The sequence below is a fragment of the Rhinopithecus roxellana genome, chromosome 14, assembly GCF_007565055.1.
Source record: "Rhinopithecus roxellana isolate Shanxi Qingling chromosome 14, ASM756505v1, whole genome shotgun sequence".
NCBI classification, from domain to species: Eukaryota; Metazoa; Chordata; class Mammalia; order Primates; family Cercopithecidae; genus Rhinopithecus; species Rhinopithecus roxellana.
In genome coordinates, this window is record NC_044562.1 from 90372040 (window position 1) to 90388329 (window position 16290).

Below are 16290 nucleotides of genomic sequence, written 5' to 3' on the forward strand. Positions count from 1 at the left end.
TATTATACTTTAAGTTCTAGGGTACATGTGCATAACGTGCAGGTTTGTTACATATGTATACTTATGCCATGTTGGGGTGCTGCACCCATCAACTCGTCAGCACCCATCAATTCATCATTTATATCATGTATAACTCCCCAATGCAATCCCTCCCTCCTCCCCCCTCCCCCCTCCCCATGATAGACCCCAGTGTGTGATGTTCCCCTTCCCGAGTCCAAGTGATCTCATTGTTCAGTTCCCACCTATGAGTGAGAACATGCGGTGTTTGGTTTTCTCTTCTTGTGATAGTTTGCTAAGAATGATGGTTTCCAGCTGCATCCATGTCCCTACAAAGGACGCAAACTCATCCTTTTTTATGGCTGCATAGTATTCCATGGTGTATATGTGCCACATTTTCTTAATCCAGTCTGTCACAGATGGACATTTGGGTTGATTCCAAGTCTTTGCTATTGTGAATAGTGCCGCAATAAACATACGTGTACATGTGTCTTTGTAGTAGACTAATTTATAATCCTTTGGGTATATACCCAGTAGTGGGATGGCTGGGTCATATGGTACATCTAGTTCTAGATCCTTGAGGAATTGCCATACTGTTTTCCATAATGGTTGAACTAGTTTACAATCCCACCAACAGTGTAAAAGTGTTCCTATTTCTCCACATCCTCTCCAACACCTGTTGTTTCCTGACTTCTTAATGATTGCCATTCTAACTGGTGTGAGATGGTATCTCATTGTGGTTTTGATTTGCATTTCTCTGATGGCCAGTGATGATGAGCATTTTTTCATGTGTCTGTTGGCTGTATGAATATCTTCTTTTGAGAAATGTCTGTTCATATCCTTTCCCCACTTTTTGATGGGGTTGTTTGTTTTTTTCTCGTATATTTGTTTGAGTTCTTTGTAGATTCTGGATATTAGCCCTTTGTCAGATGAGTAGGTTGCAAAAATTTTCTCCCATTCTGTAGGTTGCCTGTTCACTCTGATGGTAGTTTCTTTTGCTGTGCAAAAGCTCTTTAGTTTAATTAGATCCCATTTGTCAATTTTTGCTTTTGCTGCCGTTGCTTTTGGTGTTTTAGACATGAAGTCCTTGCCCATGCCTATGTCCTGAATGGTACTACCTAGATTTTCTTCTAGGGTTTTTATGGTATTAGGTCTAACATTTAAGTCTCTAATCCATCTTGAATTAATCTTCGTATAAGGGGTAAGGAAAGGATCCAGTTTCAGCTTTCTACTTATGGCTAGCCAATTTTCCCAGCACCATTTATTAAATAGGGAATCCTTTCCCCATTTCTTGTTTCTCTCAGGTTTGTCAAAGATCAGATGGCTGTAGATGTGCGGTATTATTTCTGAGGACTCTGTTCTGTTCCATTGGTCTATATCTCTGTTTTGGTACCAGTACCATGCTGTTTTGGTTACTGTAGCCTTGTAGTATAGTTTGAAGTCAGGTAGCGTGACGCCTCCAGCTTTGTCCTTTTGACTTAGGATTGTCTTGGCAATGCGGGCTCTTTTTTGGTTCCATATGAACTTTAAAGCAGTTTTTTCCAATTCTGTGAAGAAACTCATTGGTAGCTTGATGGGGATGGCATTGAATCTATAAATAACCTTGGGGAGTATGGCCATTTTCACGATATTGATTCTTCCTATCCATGAGCATGGTATGTTCTTCCATTTGTTTGTGTCCTCTTTGATTTCACTGAGCAGTGGTTTGTAGTTCTCCTTGAAGAGGTCCTTTACATCCCTTGTAAGCTGGATTCCTAGGTATTTGATTCTCTTTGAAGCAATTGTGAATGGAAGTTCATTCCTGATTTGGCTCTCTGCTTGTCTGTTGCTGGTGTATAAGAATGCTTGTGACTTTTGCACATTAATTTTGTATCCTGAGACTTTGCTGAAGTTGCTTATCAGCTTAAGGAGATTTTGGGCTGAGACGATGGGGTTTTCTAAATATACAATCATGTCATCTGCAAACAGGGACAATTTGACTTCTTCTTTTCCTAACTGGATACCCTTGATTTCTTTCTCTTGCCTGATTGCCCTAGCCAGAACTTCCAACACTATGTTGAATAGGAGTGGTGAGAGAGGGCATCCCTGTCTTGTGCCAGTTTTCAAAGGGAATTTTTCCAGTTTTTGCCCATTCAGTATGATATTAGCTGTGGGTTTGTCATAAATAGCTCTTATTATTTTGAGGTACGTTCCATCAATACCGAATTTATTGAGCGTTTTTAGCATGAAGGGCTGTTGAATTTTGTCAAAAGCCTTTTCTGCATCTATTGAGACAATCATGTGGTTCTTGTCTTTGGTTCTGTTTATATGCTGGATTACGTTTATTGATTTGCGAATGTTGAACCAGCCTTGCATCCCAGGGATGAAGCCCACTTGATCATGGTGGATAAGCTTTTTGATGTGCTGCTGAATCCGGTTTGCCAGTATTTTATTGAGGATTTTTGCATCAATGTTCATCAGGGATATTGGTCTAAAATTCTCTTTTTTTGTTGTGTCTCTGCCAGGCTTTGGTATCAGGATGATGTTGGCCTCATAAAATGAGTTAGGGAGGATTCCCTCTTTTTCTATTGATTGGAATAGTTTCAGAAGGAATGGTACCAGCTCCTCCTTGTACCTCTGGTAGAATTCAGCTGTGAATCCATCTGGTCCTGGACTTTTTTTGGTGGGTAGGCTATTAATTGTTGCCTCAATTTCAGAGCCTGCTATTGGTCTATTCAGGGATTCAACTTCTTCCTGGTTTAGCCTTGGGAGAGTGTAAGTGTCCAGGAAATTATCCATTTCTTCTAGATTTTCTAGTTGATTTGCGTAGAGGCGTTTATAGTATTCTCTGATGGTAGTTTGTATTTCTGTGGGGTCAGTGGTGATATCCCCTTTATCATTTTTTATTGCATCTATTTGATTCCTCTCTCTTTTTTTCTTTATTAGCCTTGCTAGCGGTCTGTCAATTTTGTTGATCTTTTCAAAAAACCAACTCCTGGATTCATTGATTTTTTGGAGGGTTTTTTGTGTCTCTATCTCCTTCAGTTCTGCTCTGATCTTAGTTATTTCTTGCCTTCTGCTAGCTTTTGAATGTGATTGCTCTTGCCTCTCTAGTTCTTTTAATTGTGATGTTAGAGTGTCAATTTTAGATCTTTCCTGCTTTCTCTTGTGGGCATTTAGTGCTATAAATTTCCCTCTACACACTGCTTTAAATGTGTCCCAGAGATTCTGGTATGTTGTATCTTTGTTCTCATTGGTTTCAAAGAACATCTTTATTTCCGCTTTCATTTCGTTATGTACCCAGTAGTCATTCAGGAGCAGGTTGTTCAGTTTCCATGTAGTTGAGCGGTTTTGATTGAGTTTCTTAGTCCTGAGTTCTAGTTTGATTGCACTGTGGTCTGAGAGACAGTTTGTTATAATTTCTGTTCTTTTACATTTGCTGAGGAGTGCTTTACTTCCAATTATGTGGTCAATTTTGGAATAAGTGCGATGTGGTGCTGAGAAGAATGTATATTCTGTTGATTTGGGGTGGAGAGTTCTATAGATGTCTATTAGGTCCGCTTGGTGCAGAGATGAGTTCAATTCCTGGATATCCTTGTTAACTTTCTGTCTCGTTGATCTGTCTAATGTTGACAGCGGAGTGTTGAAGTCCCCCATTATTATTGTATGGGAGTCTAAGTCTCTTTGTAAGTCTCTAAGGACTTGCTTTATGAATCTGGGTGCTCCTGTATTGGGTGCATATATATTTAGGAGAGTTAGCTCTTCCTGTTGAATTGATCCCTTTACCATTATGTAATGGCCTTCTTTGTCTCTTTTGATCTTTGATGGTTTAAAGTCTGTTTTATCAGAGACTAGGATTGCAACCCCTGCTTTTTTTTGTTCTCCATTTGCTTGGTAGATCTTCCTCCATCCCTTTATTTTGAGCCTATGTATGTCTCTGCATGTGAGATGGGTCTCCTGAATACAGCAGACTGATGGGTCTTGACTCTTAATCCAGTTTGCCAGTCTGTGTCTTTTCATTGGAGCATTTAGTCCATTAACATTTAAGGTTAATATTGTTATGTGTGAACTTGATCCTGCCATTATGATATTAACTGGTTATTTTGCTCGTTAGTTGATGCAGTTTCTTCCTAGCCTCGATGGTCTTTACATTTTGCCAAGTTTTTGCGATGGCTGGTACCGGTTGTTCCTTTCCATGTTTAGGGCTTCCTTCAGGGTCTCTTGTAAGGCAGGCCTGGTGGTGACAAAATCTCTAAGCATTTGCTTATCTGTAAAGGATTTTATTTCTCCTTCACTTATGAAACTTAGTTTGGCTGGATATGAAATTCTGGGTTTAAAATTCTTTTCTTTAAGAACGTTGAATATTGGCCCCCACTCTCTTCTGGCTTGTAGAGTTTCTGCCGAGAGATCTGCTGTTAGTCTGATGGGCTTCCCTTTGTGGGTGACCCGACCTTTCTCTCTGGCTGCCCTTAAGATTTTTTCCTTCATTTCAACTTTGGTGAATCTGGCAATTATGTGTCTTGGAGTTGCTCTTCTGGAGGAGTATCTTTGTGGCGTTCTCTGTATTTCCTGAATTTGAATGTTGGCCTGCCCTACTAGGTTGGGGAAGTTCTCCTGGATGATATCCTGAAGAGTGTTTTCCAACTTGGTTCCATTTTCCCCCTCACTTTCAGGCACCCCAATCAGACGTAGATTTGGTCTTTTTACGTAATCCCATACTTCTTGCAGGCTTTGCTCATTTCTTTTTCTTCTTTTTTCTTTTGGTTTCTCTTCTCGCTTCATTTCATTCATTTGATCTTCAATCGCTGATACTCTTTCTTCCAGTTGATCGAGTCGGTTACTGAAGCTTGTGCATTTGTCACGTATTTCTCGTGTCATGGTTTTCATCTCTGTCATTTCGTTTATGATCTTCTCTGCATTAATGAGTCTAGCTGTCAATTCTTCCACTCTTTTTTCAAGATTTTTAGTTTCTTTGCGCTGGGTACGTAATTCCTCCTTTAGCTCTGATAAGTTTGATGGACTGAAGCCTTCTTCTCTCCTCTCGTCCAAGTCATTCTCTGACCAGCTTTGATCCGTTGCTGGTGATGGGCTGCGCTCCTTTGCAGGGGGAAATGCGCTCTTATTTTTTGAATTTCCAGCTTTTCTGCCCTGCTTCTTCCCCATCTTTGTGGTTTTATCTGTCTCTGGTCTTTGATGGTGGTGACGTACTGATGGGGTTTTGGTATAGGTGTCCTTCCTGTTTGATAGTTTTCCTTCTGACAGTCAGAAGGACTCTCTGTTGGTCTGTTGGAGATTGCTTGAGGTCCACTCCAGACCCTGTTTGCCTGGGTATCAGCAGCAGAGGTTGCCGAAGATAGAATATTGCTGATCAGCGAGTGTACCTGTCTGATTCTTCCTTTGGAAGTGTCCTCTCAGGGGTGTACTCCACTCTGTGAGGTGTGGGGTGTCAGACTGCCCCTAGTGGGGGATTTCTCCCAGCTAGGCTACTCAGGGGTCAGAGACACACCTGAGCAGGCAGTCTGTCCGTTCTCAGATCTCAACCTCCGCGTTGGGAGATCCGCGGCTCTCCCCAAAGCTGTCAGACAGAGTCGTTCGCGTCTGCACCGGCTCCCGCTACTTCCCCTGTTGGTCTTCAGCTGTGCGCTGTCCCCAGAGGTGGAGACTACAGAGACAGGCAGGCTTCCTTGAGCTGCTGTGAGCTCCACCCAGTTCGAGCTTCCCAGCGGGTTTGTTTACCTACTTAAGCCTCAGCAATGGCGGGCGCCCCTCCCCCAGCCTCGCTGCTGCCTTGCGGATAGATCGCGGCAGACTGCTGTGTTAGCAGTGAGGGAGGCTTCGTGGGCGTGGAACCCTCCCGGCCAGGTGTGGGATATATTCTCCTGGAATGCCTGTATGCTTACAGCGCAGTATTGGGGTGGGAGTTACCCGATTTTCCAGGTGTTGTGTGTCTCAGTTCCCCTGGCTAGGAAAACGGATCCCCTTCCCCCTTGCGCTTCCAGGTGAGGCGATGCCTCGCCCTGCTTCAGCTCTCGCTGGTCAGGCTGCAGCAGCTGACCAGCACCGATTGTCCGGCACTCCCTAGTGAGATGACCCCAGTACCTCAGTTGAAAATGCAGAAATCACCGGTCTTCTGTGTCGCTCGCGCTGGGAGTTGGAGACTGGAGTTGTTCCTATTCGGCCATCTTGCTCCGCCCCCTCAGTATGGGGTTAAATTTGTTACTCACCAAGTGGAAGAGAATGCTTTTTAAAAATTATCAATGCATTTTTAAGGGTTTGGCTAGAGGCAATTGCTATAAACTTAAGTTACAAAATACAGTGTTTATTATTATTATTATTTTTTTTTTGAGATGGAGTTTCATTCTTGTTGCCCAGGCTGGAGTGCAATGGTGCGATCTCGATTCACTGAGCCCTCCGCCTCCCAGGTTCAAGCAATTCTTCTGCCTCAGCCTCCCTAGTAGCTGGGCTTACAGGCATGTGCCACCATGCCCTTCTAATTTTGTATTTTTGTTTTAATAGAGACAGGGTTTCTCCATGTTGGTCAGGCTGGTCTCGAACTCCCGACCTCAGGTGATCTGCCCACCTCAGCCTCCCAAAGTGCTAGGATTACAGGTGTGAGCCACCACACGCAGCCTAATACAGTCTTCATTTTATCATACCTTTGTATGTGTACTTATTCCTATAGGCTTCTTATGTCATCCTTTATGTGATAATAAAAGAATGATTAAATCTAAGATACCAACATACAGAGAAAAGGAAAACTGTTTCTGAGGTGTATTCAGAATTATCTTGCATTCTAATGGGAAGGCAGTAGAATAGTTATAGAACTTTAAAATAATTTTGAAAGAACTAGTTTAAATATCCAACACATTTAACAAATGATTTATATAGTATAGAAATTGAATTCCTTTTTCCTAAAACCTTTTGTCAAGAACTAAGAGGTGTTTTCTACATAGCATGAGTAACTTTATATGGTATATCAGTCACAAGATTTCTTCTGTTTTCAGGAGTAGGTTTTGATTTCAAGTGGCCTCATTCTCAAATTCGAGAGATTCACCTCCGGCGTTACAACTTAAGAAGATCAGCCCTTGAGATTTTTCATGTTGACCAATCCAACTACTTTCTCAATTTCAAAAAAGAGGTATGTACTGTGGTTTCAGGAAATCCCAAAATACTGGCTTTAAATACGTTTCCAGCTAGTGAGCGCTAATGGAACTTTGGGCTGTATTCTTTTGTCAAGACAAAATGTTAGAGGAAAAAATGTATACTTTGGGGGCTAATCAGTGTGTGAATTTTTGTTGAGATTTTCTTATGTTTGAGTTTGGGGGAAGTTCAGTTTTTATATATATGGCTAGATAAAGTAGAATTTTCAGTGCCTCATTACATTCACTTGTGATGTAATATACAATATGTTAGCTATGAGTAGATTTAGTAAATTAGATTGATTTCAAATTCAAAAATAATGAGGAATCTGTTTCTTCTAGGAATATAGTAAATTATTAAGTAATGTAAGTTGTTAAGTGTGTATGCTCTAAAGCCAGACTACCAGGGTCCAAGTACTGTCTCCACCACTAGCTATGTAAGCTTGGGCTCGTTACTGAGAATGCTTGGGCCTGTCCTTCCTTCCCTCTCTCATTCACTTGAGGTCAGACATGTATTACAGTTTGACAACTCTCCCCACCTTGCATAGCTCTCCCATTTTCTCTCGCAGGCATCTCCTCTAGTAAAATGCTTGCATTTTAATTCTATCTTGGCATCTGCTTTTCAGAAGACTCACATTAGCACACACAATAACTAATTTTCCATTCTTCCGTGGAACCCAGGTTTACTTATTGATGATTTGATTAAGATGTTTAAAGACCATTCTTCTAGTTTTACAAAAGGAAGTCTTTTTACTGTTACAAGAAAGTTTTCCTTCATAGGAAAATACAAAGCATGTGTTTTATGGAAAGCTGTGTCATGTAATTAAACTAAGTCTGCCCCTGCTAAGTACTGGGTGTTTGTATAACTTTATTGTCTATAAAGCATATTTGTATAAAGTATCTAATCTTTATAACAACCATGAGATTAAATGTAGCAAATTTGGCCAGACACAGTGGCTCACGTCTGTAATCCCAGCACTTTGGGAGGCCACGGTGGGTGGATCACCTGAAGTCAGGAGTTCAAGACCACCCTGGCCAACATGGTGAAACCCTGTCTCTACTAAAAATACAAAAATTAGCCAGTCGTGGTGGCACATAACCTGTAATCCCAGCTACCTGGGAGGCTAAGACAGGAGAATCACTTGAACCTAGGAGGCAGAGATTGCAGTGAGCCAAGATCACGCTATTGCACTCCAGCCTCAGCAACAAGAGTGAAACTCCTCCGTCTCCAAAATAAATAAATAAATAAATAAATAAATAAGGTAGATTCTGGCTGGGTACAATAGCTCACACCTATAGTCGTAGCACTTTGGGAGGCCGAGGCGGCTGGATCACTTGAGGTCAAGAGTTTGAGACCAGCCTGCCCAACATGGTGAAACCCATCTCTATTAAAAATACAAAAATTAGCTGGGCACGGTGATGCACACCTATAATCCCATCTACTCGAGAGGCTGAGGTAGGAGAATTGCTTGAACTCTGGAGGCAGAGGTTACAGTGAACCGAGGTCACGCCAGTGCACTCTAGCCTGGGTGACAGAGTGAGACTCCATCTCAAAAAAAAAAAAAAAAAAAAAAGGCAAATTCCATTATTCCTTTTTTAATAGTTGAAGAAACTATAAGTGAATTTTATAATTTTGCATTTGTATAGCCCTGAATAATTCACAGTAGGAAGATGATTAGTAAATTGCAGAACTAAACTTGAAGTATACTTGAGCAAGTTTTCTAATTCAAAGTCTAATAATCCTTCCGTGATACACAATAACTTTTGTAAAACATACGTGGCTTGATTTCAGCAAGTACAATAGAGAAATTAAAACCATAATCTACTGTTTATATGAAATGTCCAGAACAGGCAAACCCATAGAGACAGAAATTAGATTAGTAGTTGTCAGGGAATGGGAAGGAGGCAGAGTTGAGAAGTAGCTGTTTGTGACTATGGGATTTCTATTTGAGGTGATAAAAAATTTCTAAAGTTAGATAATGGTGATAGTCACACAACTGTTTGAATATAGTAAAAAAAAAAAAAAAAAAAAAAAAAAAAAACAAACACTGGGGCCAGGTGTAGTGGCTCACACATATAATCCCAGCACTTTGGGAGCTTGAAGTGGGAGGATCGCTTGTTGCCCAGGAGTTTGAGATCAGCCTGGGCAACATGGTGAAACTCCGTCTCTATAAAAAATACAAAAATAATTATCTGGGCAGTGGGGGCACGCACCTATAGTCTCAGCTACTCAGGACGCTGAGATGGAGGTTCAACCTGAGCCGGGAGGTCCAGGCTGCAGCGAGCCAAGATCACACCACTGCACCCAGCCTGGGTGACAGCAACTGTCTCAACAAAGCAAAACAAAACACACAACATTAAGTTGTATGCTTTAAAAGGGTGAATTGTCTCTCAGTACAGCTATTGTAACTACCATAATCTTCCAAGTTTGTCTTGATTCATTTTTAAAGTATAAAATGCTGTTTTTTATAGGTTAGAAACAAAATATATAGCAGACTATTGTCACTTCATTCTCCAAATAGTTATTATGGAAGCAGATCACCACAGGAGTTATTCAAAGCATCAGGATTGACACAGGTAGGAAATTGTAATAGTCTGTAATGAACTGTTCTGCTCTTCATTTTAAGTAAGACTTGACTTCTTCTGATTATTTTCCTTTGATTTTTACAACTACTGTTCTTCCATTCAGACTGATCTTTTGAATTATCTTTGAATCTTCCTTTGTTTCCCTCACACAGACAGTGCCGTCCCTGCCATCTTCTGTATCATTCAGTTCATGGGTATATCTGTCAATAATTTTCTTTTTAAAAAATAGGGCTGGGTGCAGTGGCTCACGCCTGTAGTCCCAGCACTTTGGGAGGCTGAGGCGGGTGGATCACCTGAGGTCAGGAGTTCAAGACCAGCCTGGCCAACATGGTGAAACCCCATCTCTACTAAAAAATACAAAAAGTAGTCAGGTGTGTTGGCAGGCGCCTGTAATCCCAGCTACTCAGGAGGCTGAGGTGGGAGAATCACTTGAACCAGGGAGGAGGAGGTTGTGGTGAGCTAAGATTTGAGCCACTGCAGTATAGCCTGGATGACAGAGCGAGACTCTGTCTCAAAAGATAATAGTAATAATAATAACATGGGTTTTAAAATCTTAATAATAAAAATAATGCATGAGGTTTAAAAAAAAAAAAAAAAGGAAAAAAGGGCCTGGAAAGGGCCAAAAAATGCCAATTCTCCTACCAGCCAAAGTGAATTAATGCTCTCATGAATTATATCCTTATTTATATCCCCGTGTCACTTGGATTTGTGCTGCCAGCATGCAAAGGAAAGCCATTGTTTTGGCTTTCCAGGACTGTTCATAGTCTCTTAATCAGGGTCTTTGCCTCCTGGCTCTCTCCTTCCTCCCACATACACATTAATCTTTCTTAAGTGTTGCCCTTATTCAAGACCCATCAGCAATTCTTTACTATTGCCAGTGAAAAAAGTTTTATTTAATAAAGTACATTTCCTGTTGCCTCTGCAGTAAATTTTATTCTTTAAGTGCTGATCCCTCCACTTGGCACTCAAGAACAATTGGGCTACGCCTAAGTATCCTCTGAGGATAATTAATGTAATGTTTCACTAAAATAGTTGGATAGTTTTAATATATCAAGATAGTATTTTTTAATATGCATACTTATGAAAATTTCAGTTTGTAACAAAAATTTCAAAGTGGAACAGTCCTTCTAAAATTCAGAATTTTAGGCCAGTTGCGGTGGCTCACACCTGTAATCCCAGCACCGAGGCGGGTGGATCACCTGAGGTCAAGAGTTCGAGACCAGCCTGACCAACATGGTGAAACCCTGTCTCTACTAAAAATACAAAAAATTAGCTGGGTGTGGTGGCAGGCACCTGTAATCCCAGCGACTCAGGAGGCTGAGGCAGGAGAATCACTTGAACCTTGGAGGCAGAGATCGCAGTGAGCCAAGATCACGCCATTGCACTCCAGCCTGGGCAACAAGAGTGAAACTCTGCCTCCAAAATAAAAGAATCATTGAAAAATGAAATAATAAAATAAAATTTGACATTTTAATCCACTTATTCTGGGCATGGTGGCTCATGCCTGTAAGCCCAGTGCTTTGGGAGGTCAAGCCAAGAACATCACTTGAGGCCCAGAGTTTAAGACCAGCCTGGGCAACAAAGCAAGACCTCATCTCTACAAATAGTTTAGAAAATTAGCCGGTATAATAGGGCATGCCTTTAGTCCTAGCTGATTGGGAGGCTAAGCTGGGTAGATTGCTTGAGCCCAGGAGCTTGAAGCTGTAATGAGCTATGATTGCTTCACTTCTCTCCAACCTGGGTGACAAGAGTGAGACCATTTCTCTGAAATAAATAAATAAAATAAAAATGTTAACGTATTCAAGTAAAATATTTAATTGAAGAAAAGACAAGTCTTTTTTTTTTTTTTTTTTTTTTTTTTTTTTTTTTAGGAAAGAATTTTTATCAAGACATTCTAGACCGTGGTATAAGATTTATGTTGAATTTTCTGTTCCTTTTTTAGAGATGAATATTTTAAAAGAAGTAAATTTAGGAAACATATATTGATGTATCTCCCTGTTGTACCTTTTTTTTTAGCCCATTCTTGGTATTGTCAATAATACCTACCAATGTCTAAGAGATGTAGATTTTTAAATTTTGATATTGCTCTTTTTTGTGCTGTCTAGAAATGGGTAAACAGAGAGATATCAAATTTTGACTACCTCATTCAAATAAATACAATGGCAGGACGAACCTATAATGACCTTGCACAGTATCCTGTGGTAAGTTTTGTATAAACCTTATAAATGTAGAATTGCCCTACATTTTTATAAATCACAGAAGTATATATATAATACTTATTTTTTATTTAAAAAGTATAAATACCCTTTGGCCTTTCTGTATGTTTTCTACCCAGTTATTTTCAACAAGTATATAAGCATGAAAAGTAATTTAAGTAAAATCCTTTTTTCTTTCACTTCATTGAAAATATCCAGTGGGGCCGGGTGCAGTGGCTCATGCTTGTAGTCCCAGCACTTTGGGAGGCCAAGGTGGGTGGATCACCTGAGGTCAGAAGTTTGAGACGAGCCTATCCAACATGGTGAAACCCTGTCTCTACTAAAAATACAAAAATTAGCTGGGCATGGTGGTGCACACCTGTAATCCCAGCAACTCGGGAGGCTGAGGCAAGAGAATTGCTTGAACTCAGGAGGCAGAGGTTGCAGTGAGCTGAGATCATGACACTGCACTCCAACCTGGGCAACAGAGCAGGACTTTGTCTCAAAAAAAAAAAAAAAAAAAAAAAAAAAGAAAGTAAAATATCCCAGTGGAATTATAAGAAGTAATGCTTCTGGTTATTGAACTAAAGATGAGTGGATATTTACAACAGGGAAAAAATATTTTTCGAGACTATCCCTTTTTGTCTTTAGATAACCATTTGATATTAGATATGAGGATATTAGCTTCTCTAGGAAGGAATGTCTAAATTGTAAATTATGGCTCTTTTAGTTTCCCTGGATTTTACAAGATTATACTTCAGAAGAATTGGACCTTAATAACCCTGCAGTATTTCGAGATCTTTCCAAACCAATTGGGGTAGTTAATGAAAAAAATGCCAAAGCTATGCGAGAAAAGTAAGTACTTCTTATTCCTTTTGAAAAATACACATTGCTTCTTTGAATTTGTATTGATTTTTTGCTATGGTGAACCAAAATTTTTTTTTTTTTTACTGTACTACTACTTTTGATAATCAGAATCTGAGCATTACTTCACTAAGTTTTCTTGAAAATATCTTGGTTGCCCTTCAGAAGTCTTGACTATACTTGTGTTGATTTCCCTTCATCACCAAATTTAAACTGATAATGCTCAGAATTTATTTTTACCATGTAATAAGTATGTGCTGAAGAGTAATAAATTCCTGAAATTATTCTTCCCAGATGTTTCAAACTTTATAACTTAATAATCAAACATATTAAAGTATCTGTCTAATATAATATTTGGGTAGATATACAACTTACACTGATGTGTTTTCAGTAATGTGAATAAAGAAGAGTGAATGTGTGGCAATTTAGAATATGTCATTTTGACAAGAAGAAGAAAATTTTATAGTTCTGTTTATGAATCTACCCTGTCAACTTCTCACAGTTAATTTTTTCGAAGCAAGCTGCCCACAGGCAAAAGAATAACCTGATTTTAATGTCCCTTTTTCTCCCTATGAACTTAGGGATGACTTTTGAGATTTGAATTCTAATAATAAGGACAAAACTAGTTTACAAATTAACTTAGTTATAGATTGATATGAAAGTAGATGGTACTTTTTTTTCCTACTTTTTCTTTGCAACCTTCCCTAGGATTTTTACGATGTTTAATATTTGATTTAATTTGATTTACCAGTGGAACTTTGTTGGGTATATATGTATACCATCACTGCCATTAGTCAGACATTTTTTTCTGATAATAACCGAAAGAAGATTTTGTAATTTTTTAAAACAGTGTTCTACAGGAAATACTCATATAAATAACTTATTTTATTGGTAATTAAAGTTACAAGTTGTTTTACATTTTAGTGGTACATTTTTGCATAAATACAAATGGCTTTGAACTGAAAACTTTTTTATTCCCCTGAATATTGATGATTAGTATATAAAAGGAAATTGGCCCCAGCTTAATGAACCCATTACTATTTTGGTTTTTGAAATTCAGTGTTTATGGCCTACAAAAATCTTTTATTCTTATTTAGATTTTATACACACTAATTCAGATGTCACCATTCAGACCAATTACGCATGTATCAGTGATAGACCTTGAAGAATCACTATATATCTTTTGGTAATAATCTGGTTTAGGCCTTTTTCCTATCCACCATCCCTTTTTTATTTTACCTTTAGGTTTCTAGGTATTAATTTTCACAATTCTTGACTGGTTCTTCCTTTTTTTTTAAATTTTTCCTGTTACCTTGGCCACAAAAGGATGTCTAATTATCACAGTGCTTTATACTAGCAAAAAACAAACAAAAAAAAAAAAATACAAGGAAACAATCTTAAGTGTCTAAAAAGTAAAGAAACAGTTAAATTGTGGTACATCTATACAGTATTATGTACCTGTTAAAAATAGACTACTCAGTCATTTGGAAAGATGTCCGTAGAAAATTGTTAAATGAAAAATATAAGTTATGAACAATATATATAGCACTTTTATGTAAAATAAAAATTTGTATATTAATTTATACATTAGGATAGATAGATATTCACCAAAAAATTAGTGTTAATTATCTCTGGGACATGGAATCATAGTTGATTTTACATTTCTTCTGTTTTAATTCTGTTTTCTAATTTTTCCTACAATGAACATGTATTATTATTGCATAATAAAAACTATTCCAGGCTGGGTACAGTGGCACACACCTGTAATCCCAGCACTTTGGGAGGCTGAGGCAGGCGGATCACGAGGTCAGGAGATCGAGACCATCCTGGCTAACATGGTGAAACACTGTCTCTACTAAAAATATAAAAACTTAGCTGGGCGTGGTGATGGGCACCTGTAGTCCCAGCTACTCGGGAGGCTGAGGCAGGAGAATGGCGTGAACCTAGGAGGCGGAGCTTGCAGTGAACCGAGATCATGCCATTGCACTCCAGCCTGGGCAACAGAGCGAGTCTCTGTCTCAAAAAAACAAATAAATAAAATAAAATAAATAAATAAAATAAAAACAAATAAAAACTATTCCAGAATTAAATATTTATGATATTTTGTTGTTCAGAAAAAAGTATTAAGGAATAAAACTTTTTTCATTTGCCAGTATAGTATAATGATGATATGAATACAGAGTTTGATAATGAGTCATATGAAGAAGGATGGACTTTTTAAAAACTCCATCAGAAATTTTGTGTTTGTGTTTTCAGAAATAAAATACAAACTTATGCCCCCTTATGTATTTTATTATTGTGGTTATAAAACTTTAGGATTTTTTTCCCCACAGATATGAAAATTTTGAGGATCCTATGGGAACTATTGATAAGTTTCACTATGGTACTCACTATTCAAATTCTGCGGGGGTCATGCACTATCTTATTCGTGTAGAACCATTCACCACTCTCCACATCCAACTTCAGAGTGGAAGGTATGTTTTCAGTAAAAAAGCTGTTTTTTTATGACTATATGTTAGTGTTGAAAACTGTTTGCCTTCATGTCATGTACTGTGTAACATGTCTTTTTTTATTCTCCTGTATTAAATTTTGATTCAGCTAAAAATAGATAAGCTGGTTTGAGAATGAGTCACTCAAACTGACTCACACAGTGACTTAAGGAGCATTCCTTTTTCAGTGTTATTCCAGTGTACCTTTGTGATTCTTACTGTTTTGAGGAATCTACCAGAGATTTATAATTAGATCTGATTTAGAGCTAAATCTGAGGCATCACCAGAGAGTCAAACCAAGCCAATGCCTATGCCTGTGTAGTCCTAAAAATATGTATCATGAGGAATGGAAGGAGGAGCAATAAGAGACTCTTATATTATTGCAGCAGCTCAAACAAGTCTTTGTACCACTGTATTTACACTGTGGGTCTTGTAACGTACCTATGTTGTACATTTTCCTAATCCTAAGGAAACCAGCTTTTCCATGAATCTTCTGTTCCTTAATAAATCCTCCACATAGCTCCCTATTTATACATGTTTTGTCTCCATGTTGCCTTATTCTTTAACAACCATTTTGCCTTCCATACCCAATCCAGAGCTACGTAAATATTGCCTGTTCTGTTCTCTTTCCATGTAGCTTTTATCTCTCACAGTTAGCCTGGGTTCCTTATTTCTGTCTATGTACAATGAGCCTTGGCTTTCAAGAAGATACTCTGGCTCTAAGATCACTAAACATCCCCAGATTTTACATGTACCATGTAACCTTTGATGGTGACCTTTGAAGTATTATACAGTCTATTTTTGAAGCTTCGTAAAAATTCATTTAGACATAAAATTATTAAAAGCTGAAAAGACCCAGTTATACTTTATTGCATCTTTTTTTTTTTTTTTTTTGAGACAGAGTCTCACTCCTTTACCCAGGCTGGAGTGCAGTGGTGCAGTCTCAGCTCACTGAGATGTGTGTGGTGTGGTGCGCCACCACACCCAGGTAATTTTTTTGTATATTTGGTAGAGATGGGATTTTGCCAACATTGCCCAGGC

General features: G+C 38.8%; 1 protein-coding gene across 2 annotated transcripts in view; it reads left to right on the forward strand.

Annotated features, from left to right (window-relative positions):
- The window catches only part of NBEAL1 (neurobeachin like 1), a 218639-nt gene that overhangs the window by 158694 nt on the left and 43655 nt on the right, over nt 1–16290 (forward strand). For both annotated transcript variants that reach the window (XM_030916927.1, XM_010352612.2), the window contains 5 exons: nt 6981–7114; nt 9588–9692; nt 11807–11902; nt 12627–12751; nt 15094–15234. In XM_030916927.1, coding sequence (XP_030772787.1) covers nt 6981–7114; nt 9588–9692; nt 11807–11902; nt 12627–12751; nt 15094–15234 — 601 coding nt within the window. The remainder of the gene's footprint in view (nt 1–6980; nt 7115–9587; nt 9693–11806; nt 11903–12626; nt 12752–15093; nt 15235–16290) is intronic.